The sequence below is a fragment of the Scardinius erythrophthalmus genome (genome assembly GCF_964197995.2).
Source record: "Scardinius erythrophthalmus genome assembly, chromosome: 21".
In the NCBI taxonomy this organism is placed as follows: Eukaryota; Metazoa; Chordata; class Actinopteri; order Cypriniformes; family Leuciscidae; genus Scardinius; species Scardinius erythrophthalmus.
Genome location: NC_138241.1, coordinates 21,310,803 through 21,332,319, shown reverse-complemented (window position 1 = coordinate 21,332,319; position 21,517 = coordinate 21,310,803). Strand labels below are relative to the sequence as shown.

The window sequence follows — 21,517 nt, the reverse complement described above, 5'->3', positions numbered from 1 at the left end:
GATCAGTGCGCTCTCTCCCGCCTCCTCCTTTTGCTCTCCTCTATGCTCTCTCTCTCTCTCTCTCTGTCCATGCTTTTTAGGGCTAATTGACCCAGCTCCAGATCATCAATACACAGAGCTTCGACTACCACAAACAGCACAGACCCCGAAGAGGTAAATTGTGGTGAGGCAAACAATGTGGAACATTGTTAACTTGATTAGATTCATTTTTTTTTTTTTTTTTTATTCAAGTGGTGATAAATTGACTTGTTTTGTTGTTGTTGTTGTTCTTTTCATGCACTTAATTGAATCAGGAGTTGATAATAGATCCTTCCTCTCTGTTTGTTTCTCGACAGCGCGGCAGCACCAGGAACACCGCCGTAACTGCGAGGGAAGGTGAGTGAGTGTCAGCGCATGCAGGTAAACATCTAGGCTTCAACAATGGTGGTGTCAGAGGAAAGACAGAGGAGGGATCATCTTTGTTTTCAGCAGAGCCGCGAGTTGGAGTGTGAGAGCGTGTGACTGAGGACGAAGGAGAGAGAGGGAGGGAGGGAGGGAGACCTGATTGTGCAGTCTGTGGTGAAGAGCATCTCCCGAGGCTCAGCGCTTCAAAGCCAATCTGGGGCTCTGAAAACAAAAAGCCATTTCCTACAGCGGCGCAAGGAAACCCCTCAATGTGAGATTATTCTCCATGGAGTGGATCTCTTTGTTCTTCGATCACAGCGTTTTGGACCGCAGCTCCTCTCGGCTGAGGAAAGTAAATCAAATGAGATCATCAGAGGCATTTTAAGAGTAAATAATTGCAGGAATTGCAGAACACATCTGATTTTGTATCTGATTGGCAGGTTGTTTGTGTCTGTGTGGGATGGAGAGTGTTGTCTCGGTGTCGGCATATTGATTTTGAGTGACAGGTGACATGTAATAACAGCGGTGCGATGAAAGCAGAGCACTGTTCCCTAGATACGCTGGATGAGAGTCTGTGAAATCAAGAGGTTGCTGAGTGCTCGCTCGCTCCCCCCCCCCTTCTGGAGTTGTCAGGCGGCTTTGACAGGGGACGTAAAGGACCAGTGGTGTGTGAGATTCGGTAGTTAGAAGCACAGCCCACTGGAGGGAGAGGCTTTGAGAAGGGAGAAGCAGGGCAGAGCGGGGGAGGCGTCGGGTCGATCGCGGGGCTGACACAGAGTGGGTGCCATGTGGACAGGGACCTCTGTCTGTCCTTTGGGACTATGAGAAAGCCGATGAGTCTCTGAAATCGGTAGGGTTGAAGATGTGAGCGTGCAGTTAGAGACAAAGACAAATGCTGAGCTTTTTTTAATTACTAAGTGATTAACTTCTAAATAGTAGTGTTTTAAGTGAGTGCTCTGTCAGTTTTAAACACGGGCTCCTTGAAGAAATTAGACACCTAAGCACACTCCCTGGGCTGTTTCTCCAATGTCCCAGTACCCCAGGTACGTTCTGAATTTTTAATCTGGAAAATGGTTCAGCCACTGAACCATTTTCTTGTTGGTGTGAATAAATGACAATTGCTACATTTATAAAACAAGTATTTCTATGTTGTTGTTTTTTGACATGTACCATAGAAATACCATGCTATTCCTAAAAGTAATTTTGATTGTTGATATCATGCATTATGAATATGGTAACCATTAACAAAATCATTCTGTTGTCAATAAGAGTAAATCATACTACTATATTTGCAGAAAAGGGTATTACTATATGATTCTGGACATTGAATTACCATGGTATTCTTAGAAGTACCATGTAAATACCATGCTATATAATGTAAGCATTAACAGTACCATTTGCCTAACAATTCTATCACTACTCTCACAGTTACAATACTTGCAGAAAGTTACCATGTTTTGGACATTTATAATGGAAATACCAGGGTATTCTTAAAAGTATCTTGATGCACAAGGTAGATATCATGCTATATGAATATGGTAACTATTACACATATTCATACACATATTCATTTGACTATTCATATAACAGTCCCATTTCTCCCAATAAATCACAGTTACTATATTTACTAAAAAGGTAGTTTAATGATTCTGGGCATAGAAATACCATGCTACTCTTAAATAGTAGAAGTACCACATTAATACCATGCTATATAAATTTGCTCTATCTATCTATCTATCTATCTATCTATCTATCTATCTATCTATCTATCTATCTATCTATCTATCTATCTATCTATCTATCTATCTATCTATCTATCTATCTATCTATCTATCTATCTATCTATCTATCTATCTATCATAGATATCTTTACCCTAAATAAATAAATTGTTTAAATGCTTATTATGCATATTCAGTTATTATAGTTTTATATTATTTACTATACTAATATTACTTATATATTTACTAATAACATTTATATTTACATATATTGAATTAACCATACATGCATAATAATATTTATTATACAAATATTAACATTTGTTAGATGACGACAAAAGTAATTTAAATGAAAAAAAAAACGGGAAATGAGCATGAACCATTAAATATCCAAAATTGACTGATACAGATAAAAAAGCACATTTATTATATTGGCTAATAACTGATATGATACTAATATATTGTGCTTACCCCACGGTACTTTTCTGTGAAGGTATCAAAGACAGAATAATGCATAGCAATGCATAGGTTATTAAAATGCACAGAACATGCAGATGGGAGAAGGACAGCTGTATGAGTAGAAGGGAGATCAGTCATGCAGCATATAGAGAGTGTGTGTGTGTTTCACTCTGGCAGGGGTGAGCTGTGCAGCAGACCCCTGGGAGCATCAGGAGGGCAGGCTGTACGTGTGCATGTGTGTGTTTATGCTGTGTGTCGTAGCTCCACTAGGCGGTAATGACTCCGTGCCTCTGGGCTCTTGCTGCCTCTGTTTATCTCCGTTAGCAGCACAAGGCAAAAATAGGCAATACACAGAGAGAAAAAAAGAACAGCATCACATGGCCAGTGTGCTCTAAAATGTGCCTCACAGGTCACTTTGACAATGTTGGCTCTCGCTTCCCCTCTCCCCCCCTCTCCCTCTCTGTTCCTCTCCTGTGTCACACACACTCTCTGTCTCTCTCACTCTCATATTTTCTCCCTCCCACAAGTATTGCAATTTGCATATTAATGAACCTGGGCGCAGTGTCGAGCAGGAGTGTAATTCCTACTTCCTGTTTCTCGCTGAGCTCTTGTTTCTACATTTTGATTTTTTTGTACCCTCCTCCTACTGACTCCCCACCCCTTTCTGCCTGTTTCTCTTTCTCAGAAGAAGCCCATGCTAGCAGTGCGTGGACTGAACAACACCATTTCATTAAGAGCAGTGCCAAACATGTGAGAAGATGTCTGTTGGAGGTTGTGCTTGCCCAGGTAAGAGCTCTAATTTCATCTCTTTTGCATGGACGGCTTCAGGCAGGAGTTGCGAAACAACATGGGGTTTTTGGGAATGAAAGGGAAAGGACTATACCTGGAAGACTTCACATCTCTTGTACCCCAATGTGAAGCCACTTAGGTCATGTGTTGCAATCTGCACTGTATGGCCTGTTTATTTGAATGTTAAAGGAGCATTACATAAATCAGCATTCCTGTACGCCGACATTTGTTTTAGAAGTTCATTTGTGTATTCTATTTGTGCATGCAATGACATGCATTAGTTTGTGCAAGAAATGTGTGTGTGATCTCAGAGCAGAGACTTCCTGGACATTGCTGTGACTTGAATAGTCTCCCTGACTGGTGTGTATAGTTGTGCAGGGTGCTTTCCTTTCTCATATGACGTCAGCCTTCGCTCGCATCTTAAAGTGCTTTGCATAGAAATGCAAGTTAACGCTTTTGATTGAGCAGGACATTGTGGCAGTTTAACCTTCTGACGGTTATGAAAAACATATTCTCCTTGTTTTTCCTTCATGAATCATGTTCTGAAACATTTTAGACATCGGTTTGTCATTTGTGCCGATGGCAGGGAATAATATATGGATTGTTTCTGGAAAGGAAAAAAAAACATCCAACACAAATTTATTCATCTGCATTGCAAACATTTTTCACATGTTGAAGGGGTTTGAAATTGAAGGCATTGACTTTTTGGCAGCTGTTCTTACTTTGAGACAGTTGAATAGAGACATCTGTCTTAATTAATTTATATAAGAGGAAATGCACAATTAGTCACAGGCATCAATCACTGTTTTTTTTTTTTTTAAATAAAAGCTTAATTTATATTTATATTCATATTCATTTGAATAAATACTTTTAGTATTCTTATATGTATTATGCATTACAATAGGGCTTTATATTTATTCATATTTATAAATATATTTCTATATAATCTGTTTATTAAGCATTACAATAAACTCTGTTAATTTATATATGTGAATTCATTCATTCATATTTTAAAATATGTTATATAATTTATATTCAATATATTTTTTAAATGTATGCATTTAGATTGTTTGTGTGTATATATATATATATATATGTGTGTGTATTTAAAAATCTTATATTTTCATATTTGTGCATATATATATATATATATATATATATATATCATTTATCTTTAAAATAGTAATAATTTACATACTTTTATCCAAAGCAATGTAACTGCATTTAAAGTATACATTTGATAAGTTTAAATCAAACCCATGACTTTGGTGTTGCTAGATCCACACTCTGAGAAGAAGGGACAGAATCTTCCTAAAAATGTTTGCACCATTGGCCTTGGCTGAGAATCAAGTGATGCTCTTGGAGACATGGCTCCATGCTGGTGATCTAACAGCAAGTATCCTCATAGGGAATCTCTAAACCAGATTCAACGGAACTGTGTGGTCCAATCAATGGCAACATGAAACTTCATGAGACTTGCTTAGTTTGACCATACATCTTGTGAAAAACCTTTAAGAGTGACACATTGATGATATAAAGCTGCTTTCCTCATTCTTTTGCCATCTTTAACCTTTTGGAATCTTAGCGTCTTAAGTCCAAAGGTTACCTGTGAATGAATGTGCGCAGCTTGTTTGAGTGTGGTCAAGCATGCTGGAAGCAGTGATGTAGCATATGTTGACTTTGCGGAGTAGCCCAGTGTGCGCCGTCACCTAAATAGAGAGAACACACTTAGACACATTAGACACAAGGCACCCTTGTTTCTGACCAAGTCTTTCTCTCTCACAAGTTATAGTCTCTGGATCACTTAAATACGTTTTTAATAGGGTCCATATGTTCAGTCTATAGGAGTTTCAAATTCCAAGTACCAAACTTCATGTTCTTGAGATCTGTGGCATCATGGAAAGATAATCACAATTACAAGGAACATAGTGCTTGTCCTCTCCCTCACTGTGATAAAGATTAAAAACAGAGTGAATGGCATCAAGGCAAGTTTGGACCGGTGTGGGGATTGTTTCGGTGCCATAAACACAAGGCAAGCAGTTTCTTCAGACGCTCTCAAGTCAGATTTTTATCTCAGTGCAAGAGCCAACCACAAAAGCCTCTCTGGCAACCTCATTGATAAACAAGCCAAAATTTGGCACATAACATTTGTTTAAAATCAAGTCACAAGGGTACATTTTTACAAGCGTAGTCATGGAAATTTCCACAGACATGTGTCCTGTCTGATTGCTTTCCTTTTTTGTGAAGAGGGAGGCGGGAAAGAGGGAGAAGAGAAGAAAGAATGAGACGGGGCGAGACTGAAACGGAGGCTTGGAGCGCGAAAGACGGCTCTTTCTTGCTTTTGTGTGGGGTCCCACTGCGCCATTTCATAAAAGGCAGAGGAGCACCATAAAAGCCTGCTTGTGATGTTCACCTCAGTCAGAAACACGATGCAATCTGTGCTTACAACGCACGTCCCTCCCCTCGACACAGGTTTCGTTTGAAGTCTGGTTTGTTTACATTCCTATGCTCGTGTGGGCTGCACGTACAGTGGGCTGCCGTGATCCTCCTGTCTGGATTTGCAGATATATTGCTGAGCACGGATTGCTCGCTTTTAATGGCCTCTTTTATAGCTTTGTTTGAGCTAGATAACAACCCATACCGACGCTTTTAAATGTGAGCTACTAAGCTCCATCCAGCTGCTCTCTGCCACTCGACTCTCTACCTCTCACCTACAAGTACTCGATATCAGCATGTGTCCTGTTACCTCATGCAAAAAAGTCACATGGACCCCTGATTAGAAGGAAATGACTTCAAGCGAAGCTAAAACAGTCACAAAGCGAGCCTGTTTCAAGTTGCACAACGGCAACATGGTTAGGGTGTGCCTGTCAAGTTAAGAAGCTGCGCTGATTTACCATCTCCCTGCTGGACTGGTGATGCCTGTGCATGGTGCGTTTAGCGTGCATTTGTGTGCGCGTGTGCAACATCTCCCCCTCTCTAGCCCGTGGCTCACAGATCAGTCTCATTACACAGTGCTAGAACAAAATGGCTTCCTGTGCAGAAAATCAGCTCCCCTCAACTTGTCAGCATTAGATGGGGATGTTAGAACTCGTTATGTCACGTGTCAACGATGGTGAGGAAATATTAGATGAGAACTGGCATTTGCCAGCTGCACAAATCCGCCACTGTAAGAATCAATGCGTTGTCTGAACAAAATGACACATGATTTTACAGACTGAATGAAGATTTATTAGTGACGCTTGGTAGGATAAGCGTTGCTTTTGCTATTGCTTATATTGGTACCTCTATTATTATTAAACTTTGGCATGTGAGTTACTGTTTGTGCCGTGGAAATGAATGATACCTTAAATTGTGCGGCTTATGATGAGAGCTGTGCTGTTACTTTTCCAGGATTTTTTCAAACTGGGGTTCTTCTGGGGACCACGGTCACAAAATGGTGCTGGGGATTCTGCACAACATTTGAAAAAAAAAAAATCTTTTTTTATTTTATAAATAGTCAATATTAACGTAAGATATTTTTGGACATTTTTTTACGCTGTCTCATTTTTTACCACATTCGAAGAATTTGACATCTTTAATGTTTCATTATGCTGTCTAAAGAATTCACAATAATTGTATTCTATTGACAGCTTTAATTCTAAAATGCATAGGCTACATGCCACTTTCAAGAATAGTTTGTAGGCTCCTTGTGTTGTTTCTCCGTAAAAACAGTCAGTAATTAAATATGAAAATAATATACTCACCTATAAATGGGTCACAGTAACGGTATTTAAATTCGGTCGCAGCTACGTAATCACAACCGTAGCCTACTGAAATGTGATATTGCTATTATGTTGGCTACTAGTTCAATGAACAAGGAGTTAATATTGAGTAACTCAGGCTACATTGTGTCTGTTTTTTCGCCGCCATTGCAAATACCATAGTTCCAAACGAAGCCAGCAACAACACACAGTGGCGTTTCCTTCCTGAATGAATCAATGTTTTTGAGCGAATCGGTTGAGTGAATGAATCAATGAATCACTCATAAAAACACGTGGGCTGAATTCGTAAAGTACTCCCATACTATTCGTATGTATGTTTTCTATATGAAAATATGATAGAAATAGTAAGAGTAGAATTATTAATGATGTGATTAGGCATCCGAATTCACCATAGTTTTGTTCTTGATTGAATGGTGATTCATTACAGACAGTCACTTGTCGCCACCTATTGGTTTAATTTAGGTCCAGTAAAAGTCATTGATATAGAAGTAAAAATGTAAAAAATTAGTTTTGTAATCACAATAAAGATCAGTGCTGTGGTTGAGCCCAAATAATTAGATAAGTAACTGTTAATATAAGAAACAAAATGTAAGAAAAAAAATCAGAACTGCGTCAATAAAAGGAAAAGTAAGCAAAGGCATCTGTATTTCATAGTGACGAGGATCAGCTGTTTGCTTCTCTATGATTTCCAACTCAGTGGTTCCTGAGACCTCAATAAACTCCCATGACCTGTCCCTGAGGCTGCTGTTGCCAAGGGAAACACACTGAGTCGGAACCGGTCTGAACACAACAGACCCCTCACACTCTCTCTATACCAAGTGTGTGTTTTATGTAGGGAACACCTAAAGTGCCTGAACGGATTTATTCCCAATGACAGCAAATGTGTTTTCCTCAGTGTGTTTTACTGCTCATTGATTTTTCTCTGCATTCTCATCAAGTATTTCTCCCGCTGTTTTTTGAGGTCTGACACTTATGTTTGATAGCATAGAGTCTTTGCCAACAAAGTCAACAAACACCACTGTTACTTATTAGTCATTTATCAGACACTTTCATATCCAAAGTGACTTACAGTATATTTATTGCATGTTCAGTCCCCGTGGAGTGACCTAAGGTTAAGTGCTTTGCCCACATCTTTAACCAGAAACCACTGCAGTGCAGCAGCAGAAAGAATATTCATTCACTGTATATTTGTTAAGCGTGGGTATTTCAGAGCCCTCATCATATTTCCTCTCACAGCAGTGTGACGCATGTTTCCAAGTGATTTAACGGCTTAAAGAGATGCTTGCAACAAAAAAATCCAGTCAATTTAATCCACCAGTGGGTTCACTTAGCTTTGCATATGTCTCTGGCAATCAAATGCCTGTAAGAATTTTAGGTGGTAATGAGTGGTTTGTGATGAAAAGAAAGGAATCTGAAGAGGCAGTTGGATCCCTGCTGGGCCAGAGCATCATCATCTGTAGAAACAGAGGCAGGCTTTTAAAAGTGTGTACATTGCTTCAGTCAAGGCGAGTCATGTTTGGGGTCAGAAAGACTTTATTGTTTTGTTTTAAAAGAAAGTATACTGTTATTCAGCAAGGATGCATTCAATTAATCAAAAAAATGACAGTAAAGGCACTTATAATTTTACAAAAGATTACTATTTCAAATAAATGCTGTTCATTTGAACTTTCCATTCATCAAATAATCCTCAGTCACAGTTTCCATATACATATTAAGCAGCACAACTTATTTCAACATTGATAATAATCAGAAATGAAGGATCATGTGACACTGAAGACTGGAGTAATGATGCTGAAAATTCAGCTTTGCCATCACAGGACTAAATTACATTTAAAATAGAAAAAAGTTATTTTAAATTGTAATAATATTTCACAATATTACCATTTTCATTGTATTATTGATTAAATGAAAGCCTTTTTCAATAATAATAATAATCTTACCAAACCCATTTTGTTTAAAAGTTTAAAAGTTAAAAGTTTTTTAAAGAAGTCTCTTGAAAGAACATTTTAAGAATAGCTGCTTTAAAGATTAACTATATGACAATATATTTAATAATGAATATAACTTGATAACTTATAAAACTTGATACTCAAATTTCATTTTTTTTCTTGTGTAATTAAATACTAAAATGTTTTTAATAACAAAAAATGTCAAAAAATCATTTCACCAATGATTTTCTTTGATTTTACCATGACTTTTCCATGATTTTTCCTGTTTGTAATGACTGGATAACAATTCAGTGTGAGATCTCACAAAAAAAGTTCAACACTTCAGAATATAAAATATTTCAATTGACTATAGAAACACTTTAGAAATGTTCAATAGAAATGTTAATTTCAAATCATACTTTTGAAATTGTTGGGGACCGTGGGAACCCCAAACAAAATATTCACACATGCGGTTATATAAATGCTTAATTGGGATTTAGGAATTGATTACACAGATTTCGTTAAAATTTCTAAAGTGTTGACTGTCTTTTGTAAACAGCACATCATGAGATTTTTCCCCTGCACATTCCTCCGAGTGGGGGATAGACATTAGAAATGATTTGTACTGCAGTCAGTCCCCCACAGTAGTTAGTATGGCCCTCACATATGTCGTCTGTCGCCAGAGCATTATCGCGCTCTGCCAGCCGTGTAGCTGTGAGCAGCCTGGGTGAGCGTGAGGCACATGGCTCTCCCTGTGCTTGTGTTTGGGAGAGATGAGGCAGTGGCATAACAAAGAGCCCCTGGAGCACTGTGAGGGAAGCAGAGGCCTCATCAGGGAGAGAGATTTTGTCAGCCATGGCGGTGAAGGATGGAGTTTTCTCCACAGAGGCAATCCTTCATTCAAACCAGAGTTAAAATGAGAACAGCTTCACTGCTGCACATGAAGGACGTTCATAAAGCTTCATAAATGAATTCACCAAGAGCCCCTAGTGAAAATTTAGCTATTATCGTTTTCCTGTCTGAATGTGCCATATAATCAAGCTGCTTATTAGATCCATAAGTCTTCAGCCTTTTCAAATACACCCATGTTGAGGTAGGCTACCTGTCATACCAATAACAAACGCTAATTTATATAAGCATTGGTTCCCTTAACACTCGTGTATTATTGTGATGTTGGCTCATTTCTCCTCGCTAAATTTGTGCTGCAGTCCTGTGAAGTCATAAGATATAGAGTTTATGCAATTTCGTGACACTAGGGAGCGATGTTGTTCTATCTGAGGAAGTGGATGGGTCTGAAAGCTGGTCTGTTGCCTACACGTGACCCACAACAATTCATTATGAATTCATTATGCTGATTTGACCCACAGCCAAAGAGACAGTTAAACCAAAAATGAATTTTATGTCATTATCTACTCACCATCATGTTGTTCCAAAATTGTATGACTTTCTTTTATTTGTGGAACATAAAATAACATCAAGATGAGTAAACTTTGATCAAGTGTTTATTTAATTTTATTTAATTGTATTTAAACTGGCATTTTGATCCTAGTGAGTGACATACTTTTCATAATTAACAGGACAAAAAAAAAAACACTTTATGTGATTGATTTAGTAATGCAAAGACATTTTAAAACATTTTCTCTTTTTGATAACAAAACATGCTGACCTCTCTCTGTGAAATTAGTATTAAAGCAATAATATCACAAGGAAAGAGTTCAGCATGATAGAATTTGCATATGTATTTACTGCCTTTGAACACAGCATTTGGTTTTCGTGACATTGCCACAGTGTCAAATTACAGGCACAGTCTCTTTGCAGCAGAATGCTGTTCCTGGAGATCCCTTGTTGCAGTTTATTTCCATAACTACTCAAACTCATGCCTTTAATTTTGAATTATTTTTGATTAGAGTTGTTACTGGATCTTCACAAGTAGGACTGAGCCAGCAGCCTTTCAGTTACCAGCCCAGACTTAAAGGGATAGTTCACCCAAAAATTACAATTCTGTCATCATTTACTAACCCTCAAGCAATTCTGCTGAATAATTTTTTTTTAATGAATATGAGTAACCAGACAGTTGATGGACCCCATTGACTTCCATATGGAAGAAAAAATACTTTGGAAGTCAATGGGGTTCATCAACTGTTTGGTTACGCATATTCTTCAAAATATCTTCTTTTGTGTTCATCAGAAGAATGAAATGCTGGTTTGGAACAACTTGAGGGTGAGTAAATAATGACAACTTTTCATTTTTTGGGTGAACTATCCCTTTGACATCTTTTGGAGGCAACACCACCATCAATCTATGATATTGTAGTACAAGTTATGATCAAAAATCAGTCATAAACTTTTGCTTATTTTCCATGTAACTCCTAAAATAATCTAATTAGATTAAAAATAGCCAAAGGTCTTAGATCTGACTAATCACATAATGGTGCCTTTAAAGAAAACACAACAAAAAACAACATCATAAACCGCTATTAATTCTAAATAAGTTTTTTTACACGTCAACCAAATAACACTATCAAAGTGTCTAAAGTAAGCTCCACTAACTAACTTGCTTCACTGAAATAAATAGACAGACCTCAGCAAATGCCCTTTAAATGCTTTAATCACAGCATTTCTCAAGCATTTCTCCGAGAATCTCTTCCAAAAAGAAGTTTACATCAGGTTTTTATAGGATATAGACATATACAACAGTAAGATTAACGTGATTTATTACTCATGGGCACCTCCCTTCAATATGATTGGTTTAATCTGTGCAAAACAAGCCCCCACTTCGCCCTACTGGCAAATTTACAGAGCAAATTTAGATCTCAAATCATTGAAAAAATGGAAGAGGTTAGAAGTTCATTTGATTACTCAATATGTCATGAGACTATTATATTTTTGATATTGTCTAACTACTAGCATCTCAAAGTTTTCACTGGTTTCGACCCTGTGGTTTCGACACACCAACAATCTTCAGAGCAGGCCTACATTTTGTTCAAGTAGAATGGTAGGCCTGTAGGAGAAGTAAGGTTAGATGTTAGAATTATGATTTGTTTAAAATACAGTTTACTATTTTATTTATTTAAAAAATCCATCACAGCAGCAAATCAGTTAAATGTGGCTGGCAATTCTAGGTTTTATTGACAGGTTCACAGCTTTGCATGTTGAAACGTCCCAAGTGACTTCAATTTTAACATTATTCATGCCAATTTAAAAATATAGCCTAAATATAACAATTATAAATAAATATAGATTCAAGTGTTTTTTTATGTTTTTTATAGATCAAGTTGCCAATTATTTAAGCGAGATAAACTAACTTAAAAAAATTTTTTGGCAGGGTGTTTCAGAAGATGCGTAGGTGGTGTAAACACAGCATCCTTTCTGCTCTCGTTGAACTCCCGTTGCGAATTCTAAAAGTTCAGGCAACTAGAGTTTTAGTCCAAGTCGATAGTCTTTTGGCCACATTTACAGTAGGCTTTCGACGTGTAGTGAATACAGGCAGTAGTAGCTTGTGTTTGGGGGAGGGGTAGTTTTGATGGGATGGGATTGCGAGGGGTTGATGCTCCACCAGAGCAGGGAGTGTTGAGGGGGGTTGCACGGAGAGAAAGAAGGGCCTGTACCATTGTTCATGATCAAGAACAAAGGGTTGCACGGGCACTTTTCCTCGTTACCCCGTGAGTCCGGTTCTTGTTCAACACAGGCTACAACTACCAGCGCTGCAACTGCATTTTGAACCTGCTTTTTTGCACACCACGATGGTTTGAAGGGGCTGATGTTTCAGCTCACCTCGCTTTAAAAACAGCGACCGACAGACCGGGATTATAGTCAGGGAGCACCGGGGAGAGGGAGCGTCGAATTCCTGCAGGTGTGCTTTAGCTTCAGTGCAACGTAAATTCATAGCAACGTTTAGTTTTTAAGCTTGTAAACGCGGAAATAATGATTTGAATTGCGTCGCCATGGTGATGCAGTTTACGCTGTTCGGATAATCGGCTAACCTGTGCAGGGCCTCGCCTGTGCTCGGACTCGGAGCCAGGCCTGGCTAAGCTAGGCTACCAAGTTTGTCGTTGTGGTAGACAAATACCGAGACTTGTTTGGAACAAGTTGCTACAGATACACCAGTGATAAATGTTTGAAATATCAGCAGCATCTTTTAATCGTAGTTAAATGCACTTTATTATGAAATGTTTTGAGTAGTATGGCTAACGTTCCACCTTATTACTAGCTTAGCACTAGTGTTCACCAACAACAGAGGAGAATTAACTTAAGTGGTTACTATTAATATGTGTGAATATACAAAAAATGCATTATTTAATCATGTGCAACATCAGGAGTTCTTAATTGCTTTAAATGATGTTTAGGATTCAAATTTACCCATTATTACTTTGTTTGTAGATGGCATTATAAACGTTATTCTGGTAACGTTAAATGCAGTGTGAGCGTCAGTTAAACTGTGTGTAACGTAATTGTCAATGACATAAAATATTTATACTAATTATTACATTTCTCAAATGTACTTTAAAAAGCACCTCTGAAGGGGCTAGCTGGCATAGAGTAATAGTATCTTAGTTTATTCAAATGATGCTGATTACTAAAACTCACAGAGCCACAATATTGACAGGTTGGTGTATCAGACTAGAAAAATGGCATATCTGTGTGTGACCTTGCCTTCTTTTTATGCCAAACCTGGAAATATCAGGGATATATGTAAAATTGCCATTTCCAGGCCACGCTCTATATTGAATATGTAATGTTTCTTCTTGTGCTAAGTTTGAAAAATTTAATTGGCTGCTAAAATATCCATAAGATGTTTTTAATAATTACTTATTCAGAAATCACAAGCGACCAAAATAGTAATGGAAATTTATTTGTCAAAAAGTGTGATGAGGTCACCCTGACCTAGTAATTACATTCCAGTTTAATTTCATTGTGTGGGTATTATATATTGTGAATAAAATATGCAAGAAACATATAGCACTGCACAAATGTTGCATTTAATAATTGCGAATTGGATTGTGGATTGTATTAGATTAGTCCTTGTGCAAGCCAGCTTGTTTTTTGGGTTTAACTTGCTGTCATGAATTACATGAATGGGGGATGGGCTGTGCATAAGCTACAGAGAAATAATCACAATGTCATGTGATCACATGGTGTTTGCTTATCAGGGTGTGGGGGAATTATCATGGAAGTCTTTCACAATAAAAATATTCATCATATTTATTATTTTAGAGAAATAATGAAATATTTAAAGATGTGATTTTCTTCAGTCACGATCAACATGCATGTTAACTGCACTGCTAGTCAGTCAACAAGAATAACATAGGGTTGTCTTGTATTTTTTTTATATAAAACAAAATTGATGTTTTGTAAAAGTCAGTACAAAAATACACATCTCTTGTTTACCTACAGCTGGACTAAATGCATAATGATTTGTGTCTTTGTAGGCATGTCTGTGTATTCTGTAAATGGACTAAAGATAAAAAATGTACAGTCTTTTATGTTTGAATGGACTGTTCTCTTTCTCATTGTCTTTGTGTTTACTTTTATAGGCTGTTCGTCCAAGTCATTCAAGCTGTACTCCCCAAAGGAGCCTCCCAACGGCAGTGCCTTCCCTCCATTTCACCCAGGTGCAATGCTGGATAGAGATGTGGGGTGAGACTCATGTTGTGATTGTTGTTTTACATGGTGAAAACTACATGTGTATCTAGTAATCGGCCATTTTTCTAGTTAATAGTAAAAAGTGGACATCTAGCTAACATCTATCCCAAGTAAATGATACATATACATTTCAAATGAAATTAACTTATTATTAAAGTCTGAATGATGCTCCTTATTTCAGTCCGACACCGATGTATCCCCCATCTTACATGGAACCTGGAATAGGGTAAGCTCTTATTTGGCAGTTAATATCATTGTTCATGGCAGTATATTTTCAAGAGACATATAGCAGGCTGATTTTCAGCAGCCATTAATCCAGTCTTCAGTGTCACATGATCCAGAAATAATTCTAATATGCTGATTTGCTGCTCAAGAAACATTTTTTATGTTCAATGTTGAAAACAGTTGTGCTACTTAATATTTTTGTAGAAATTGTGATTCTTTGAACAGAAAACTCAGCATTTATTTGAATTTTTTTCTCCATAATAATATTGCATGCCATGTTACAGGAGGCACACACCATATGGAAATCAAACAGACTACAGAATATTTGAGCTCAACAAAAGACTACAGAATTGGACAGAGGTAAGAGAAACCGCTTTATCAACATTCATGGTACACATTTAAATAGGGGGCAACTGAAATTTTTATTTCAGGAAAGGAAACAGTAGTTTGTTTACATGTAAATCATGGAAAACCGTTGCTTGTTTTGCCCATTTAAACTTTTTTTTTATTTTTATTTTTTATTAATATTATAGTTGAGTTGTGTGGTTTTTTTTGTGTTTTTTTCAGCAGGATTGTGACAATTTGTGGTGGGATGCGTTCACTACAGAGTTTTTCGAAGATGATGCAATGCTGACTATCACTTTCTGTCTGGAAGATGGACCCAAAAGATATAGTAATATTCTGTTTTATAAAGTCACTTCAGTGATTTTAATTTGTTTGTATTTGTATTTAACTTTAATGATCAAATATAGATGTAAACATAAGGAAACTCATTCATAGTCTGTTTTTTCCCCAGTAACTGAATCCAATTTTTTTCCTGTTTTCAGCTATTGGTAGGACATTGATCCCTCGGTACTTCAGGAGTATTTTTGAAGGAGGGGCCACTGAACTTTTCTATGTGCTAAAACATCCCAAGGAGTCATTCCACAATAACTTTGTGTCCCTGGACTGCGATCAGTGCACCATGGTTACACAGAATGGCAAACCCATGTTCACACAGGTACAATTCTTTTCTGCGTTTATGGTCAAAGTTTTAAAACTAACGCTAAGTAAGCATATCCTTTGGTATGACCACCATTGCACAATGCACTTCTTATAAAGTTTATTGTTAGAAATAAATCCTAAAAATAGCCTTTATGTGTTGCCCGTTCATTTCTTTTCAAAATGAATGCGGTGTCAGAAAAGGCTTACATTAACTCTTGTTGTGATCTTAACTGGAAATAAAAGTATTTCCATTAAATAAGCTCTACTATAAAAACATAACCATCGAATCATTGTAGGCCACCCACCATTGCCATTCAAAGTACACAAGTCCTTTCATGTCCTCAGGTGTGTGTGGAGGGAAGACTGTACCTGGAGTTTATGTTCGATGACATGATGCGTATAAAGACATGGCACTTCAGCATCAGACAGCACAGAGAGGTTGTGCCGAGAAGCATCCTGGCAATGCATGTGAGTTTTGGATAATGATTCATGCTGTTTTCTATTCACATCATTAAAGTACTTGCAAGTCTGCAATATATTGAGATTATTAGAACAATACTTTTGTCCTAAACCCCTCTTTCAATAAGTATTTACATTACTGTTCAAAAGTTTTGGGTCAGTCTGATTAAAAAAAAATAATAATAAAAATTAATTAATTATACAGCAAGGATGCATTAATTTGACAGTAAAGCCATTTATAATGTTAAAATAGATTTATGTTTCAAATAAACTTTTCATCAAAAAGAATCCTGCAACAAACGTATCATGGTTTCTACAAAAATATTAAGCAGCACAACTGTTTACAGCATTGATAATAATAATAATAATAGTAATAAAAAGAAATGTTTTTGAGCACCAAATCAGCATATTATATTTATTGCTGATAATTTTTTTAAATTATTTTAAAATAGAATAGAAATTTTAAATTTGTATATTATTTCACAATATTATTGTTGTGTAATATCTGCCATTAAAGGGTTTGTTCACCCGAAAATACAAATGATCCCATAATTTACTTAGCCTCAAGCATCCTAGGTGTATATAACTTTCTTCTTTCAGCCAAACTCAATCGTAGTTATATTAAAAAATATCTTGGCTCTTCCAAGCTTTATAATGGGAGTGAATGTTACCTTCAATTTGGAAGCCCCCAAAAAACCCTGCATCTATCCATCATAAAAGTTATCCATACGGCTCCAGGGGGTAAATAAAGGCCTTCTGAAGCGAAGCAATGCGTTTTTTAAAGAAATATATCCATATTTATAACTTCACTTCATAAACTATAATTTCTGGCTTCTGGTAATGGCCATACGAGTCTAGTTCCTGCGGAAGAATGACCTATAATTCAGACCATTTTTCCCCCTATAAGTTTTAATGATTTTAGCTGTAGATGTGGCATTTATTTATTTACTTTGTAATTTTTAGACATTAAAAATTGAATGTTTCCCATATTATGCAGCTTTTCAACACTAGAATGTCTTTCTTTTTTCTTAAAGGTAGGGTAGGTCAGAATTGTCTAAAAAACTTTTATTCCAATTTGTTTAAACTGTCTTTATATACCAATACATAATTAAAATGCAAGTACTCTGAAATAGAGAGTATAAAAAATTGAGTGACTCTAGTGTATTTAATCTTCAATAAACACAGCTCATTAATTCCATTCACTCCCACCTAAAAACGGGTGCGCGACTGCACGCACGTGGGCAGAGCCAGTAATAGCGGCGGTAGTCATGGCGACGGAGAGTGACAGTCGTGCAAGCCAATCACTTGTTTCGTCCCGGTAGGAATTAATGAGCTGTGTTTTTTGAAGATTAAATACACTAGTCACTCAATTTTTATACTCTTTTTAATTATGTATTGGTATATAAAGACAGTTTAAGCCAATTTGAAAAAAAGTTCTTTAGACAATTCTTACCTACCCAACCTTTAATATGTCATGTTTTTCTTAAAAAGGCTTCAATAGATGTGTTTTTTTAAAATCATGATTTGTGTTTGTCTTTGGGAAAGCATAAGCAAAAACCTACACTACTCTACTATTTATGTTGATTTACTAAACTTTTTCCACAACAGGCACAAGACCCTCAAATGCTTGACCAGCTATCAAAAAACATCACAAGATGTGGTTTATCTAACTCTACGCTGAACTACCTCCGAGTAAGTACAGAACGGTAGATGTGAATTAAAAACCATCTCCAGTGGCTTCACTTCTCCATTGCCATCTAACAGGTTTTTCCTCTTCCACAGCTCTGTGTAATCCTGGAGCCCATGCAGGAGCTGATGTCCAGACACAAGACCTACAGTCTCAGCCCACGAGACTGTCTCAAAACCTGTCTGTTTCAGAAATGGCAGAGGATGGTGGCCCCACCAGGTGCGATTCGAGCAACTTTCATCTGAAAGACAAACAAACAGCTGGGGTTTTGAAAGTAAACTAAAACCATAAAAAGATTTGTTATTTGAAATAAATATATTTTTATGAAAAACTAAAACTAACATGTATATGAAAAACTAATAGAATCTCAATGATACTAAAATAACTGCGAGTTTCAAATATTGTCCTCTGCGGTTTCTCCAGCCGAGCCTGCGAGACAAGCTCCCAACAAGCGAAGGAAACGAAAAATGTCCGGCGGCAGCACGATGAGTACCGGAGGAGGCAACAACAACAACAGCAACAGTAAAAAGAAAAGTCCAGCCAGCAGTTTTGCGCTCTCCAGCCAGGTACCTGTAAGCATCTCATTTTGATGTCCATTTTGAGCTGTGTGAGATGGGTAGCGGGAGGAGGGTGGACCAATGCTTGTATTCAAGTTATGCGTAATACTAGGAAGACAGACCCAACATAGAGACAAGTGGACATGATCCAATGCTGGGCAGTCCCTGGTCCTTTAGGGCCGCAGGTCTGTGGGTTTTTTTTTGGTGCTTTTTGTCAGTCTGTTGGGTGTTTTGAGCTCCAGAGACGCAGCCAACACTAGAGACCCGAGGTGGAATGAAACCCATGCAGCACTCAAGGATCCGGGATGCCCACCATGGCAGAGCTATTTAGTGTTCAGCATGGTGAACGTAGCCTTTTTCACTTACAGCACTGCTGATTTAAGTTCCTGTGGCTGGTGCACCGTGCTGATTTGGGCTTGTAGTGGGCAGGATAGTGGAGGTCTAGATCCTCAGTGCCTTCTGCAGTTGCTATGTGGTGTAGAAAGCCACCGCGTCCCCCTACGGAGCACCCCCGGGTTGCGGGGATAATGTTTGCGCCCCTTCCTGTCCCCTGCAGGATGTGATGGTGGTGGGAGAGCCCACTCTGATGGGAGGGGAGTTCGGGGACGAGGATGAGCGGCTCATCACGCGGCTGGAGAACACACAGTTTGATGCGGCCAATGGCATCGACGACGAGGACAGTTTCAACAGTTCCCCCGCCCTGGGCACCAACAGCCCCTGGAACAGCAAAGCTCCCTCCAGCCAGGAGAGCAAAAATGACAACCCCACCTCACAGTCATCACAGTAGAAGCATTAGGGGCTAGCGAAAGGCTCGAGAAGCCGCTCGAGGACACGACCCGGTCCTAGTCTTCTGCGTTGACGATTCCTCAATTGGTCACTCGTGAAATTGGCCCTCCTCATCCTCCGTCGCCATCAGACATGCCGTTTTGTTGGTTTTTTTTCTTTTTTTTTTTTCTTTGAGTCGATTTCCAACACCATCCGTTTCTGTGTCTCGATCAGGCTTAGCGATCAGGCTGTGGGTTATTGTTCCAACCTCGGGTCTCTCTGTGCGTGCTGTGCTTTGACACGCATGGCCGTTTCTGTTGTGCTCACTTGACAGGAAAGGATCACTTTTTATCTAACCGTTTAGTGATATGACCATTGTGTGCACCTCAGATTCAAACCCAACACTCCATTTTTAAAAACTCAATTATTTGTTTTGTAGGACCTGGTTGGAACAAAAACCTGTACAGTTCCGGAGCTTGAGGACCGGAGTTGAGAACCACTACGTAAAGTCCTTTAAGTAAAACTAAATAAAGTGTAAAGCATCGAGGTTCTTGAGTTTGGTCACACCCAAAATGGTCACTGAGAGCTTGCCTGACCGTTATGCCAGACTCAAAGAAGTGTTTGATTTCTTTGTTTCTTTTTTCTTTTCTTTTTTAATTGTTTGCATTCTGTTTGGTTTCTTGTCCTTTTTTATTTTTTATAACGATTTCTAAAGAGAAAAAATAAGCAAGCAAACAAAAACTCTAAATATCCTTTGCACTCTTGTCACTGTATTTTGGATCTATTTTTCTTAATAAAACGATTATGATGAATTTTGTTCTTATTAAAACAAAAAAATTGATAATCTTTAACTGGAAAACGCTGTCAATCTCAAATGTAAAATAACAAATTTTGTATTGTTACTGTTATCAATATTATTGTAAGTAGATGCTACTTTGCTCTAAGCTTTACACCTATCTGTCTTTCTGTTTCTTCTGTTTCAATCGTCATTGAAAATGAGATTACATGATCATAGCATGTACGTCTGGGAACTGCATGTGTCAGACGATAGCTATCGCAGCTGTAACAGTCTCATTGTTTGCAGGATCTAAATCCTACACTGTTAGTCCAACGGCTGGTGGCACATTTTGTCCTGAGATCGTAGCTATGAACATTTTGTTTCTTGGAGATTTTTAGCCTATTGAAAAGAACAGACCAAGCTCAATGCCTTTGTGTAAACCCAGTCATTCATAGCAATTGCTATAAGCTTAATTTTAGTATTACCAGCCATTGTTTTTTTTTGTTTTTTTTGTTTTTCTTCCCTGATGCTACAGACCAAGAAGCAAAATCCTTTAATTTACACATTTATATTACGATTTTGTTTTTTCATCATTTTGTTTGTGTATTTGTGATTGTATATTTAAAATTGTAGCCAAGTTCTGTATAAGTGTGATTCTATTTACTCTTCTTTAGGACCCCTGTCTGTGCCCTCGACCCATTCATTTGTCAAAAGTAAAGCTGAACCTCTCATTTCAAATCGTTTCTAGATGCATTAAAGGTACAACTACCTTTCACCTATAAAGGTAGATTATAGTTTTTAAGTCAATGTACAATGTATTTATTTTTTTAAAGTCTTTGCCATTGCATTATATATCGAGACGAAACATGTTGCTGTGTATGTGATGTTGCCTTTGTACATTTTTTTTTTTTGTTTTTTTATTTCATTAACCTAAGATGATATATAAGTTCGTGAATGAATCCATAAGAGTTCTTATTAAACCTTGGATAATGTAAAAAATAATCCAGACCATTAATTCCTAGAAGCCCCTTTGAGGTTACAGTGTATTGGTTTTTTAAAACACCAGAGGGCACTCCATTGTAAGGCTTCCATTGACCTATAAAAATGGTCTGAGATTAAACTATAGCTACATGTAACCAATTTATGGCATACAGATCTTAAATTCATTTTTCACATATTTGTCACTATAACCCAGTGTTTTGGTTCATTTCTCAAGTCGGCTATAAAACAGGTGTGCACTTTCCTGAGTTTTAAGAGACCATTTGTTTGTGGTGGTTTTACAAATATAATTTTGCCTAGCGTCTCCCATTGGCAATTGATGTGTGGTACCAATAAAACACATTTTCACAGCTATCATTGCCTGGTGTGTGGTTAACTCG

General features: G+C 37.6%; 1 protein-coding gene across 20 annotated transcripts; it reads left to right on the top strand.

Annotated features, from left to right (window-relative positions):
• The first annotated feature begins 1,077 nt into the window (after positions 1-1,077).
• On the top strand, positions 1,078-21,492 carry ldb1a (LIM domain binding 1a). Of its 20 annotated transcripts, none has more exons than XM_081351112.1 (12): positions 1,078-1,427; positions 3,248-3,348; positions 14,575-14,677; positions 14,865-14,909; positions 15,193-15,268; positions 15,476-15,581; positions 15,736-15,908; positions 16,238-16,360; positions 17,960-18,043; positions 18,134-18,257; positions 18,462-18,604; positions 19,800-21,492. In XM_081351112.1, exons 2-12 carry the CDS (start codon positions 3,321-3,323, stop codon positions 19,851-19,853), a joined length of 1,059 nt encoding a protein of 352 aa, XP_081207238.1. In that variant the 5' UTR covers positions 1,078-1,427; positions 3,248-3,320; the 3' UTR covers positions 19,854-21,492. The 20 variants fall into 20 exon arrangements, with proteins under 20 accessions (XP_081207238.1, XP_081207247.1, XP_081207236.1 ...); XM_081351121.1 differs by having other exon boundaries at positions 19,152-21,490; XM_081351110.1 differs by having other exon boundaries at positions 18,462-18,610; positions 19,800-21,490.
• Positions 21,493-21,517: the final 25 nt, after the last annotated feature.

Bases quoted from the DNA above. Each gene is read 5' to 3' on its own strand.
- ldb1a (XM_081351103.1), top strand. From the start codon at position 12,657: ATGATCAAGAACAAAGGGTTGCACGGGCACTTTTCCTCGTTACCCC. The intron at 15,909-16,237 runs GTACAATTCTTT...TCATGTCCTCAG, and splicing joins GCAAACCCATGTTCACACAG to GTGTGTGTGGAGGGAAGACT. The intron at 18,611-19,151 runs GTAAGCATCTCA...TGTCCCCTGCAG, and splicing joins CGCTCTCCAGCCAGGTACCT to GATGTGATGGTGGTGGGAGA.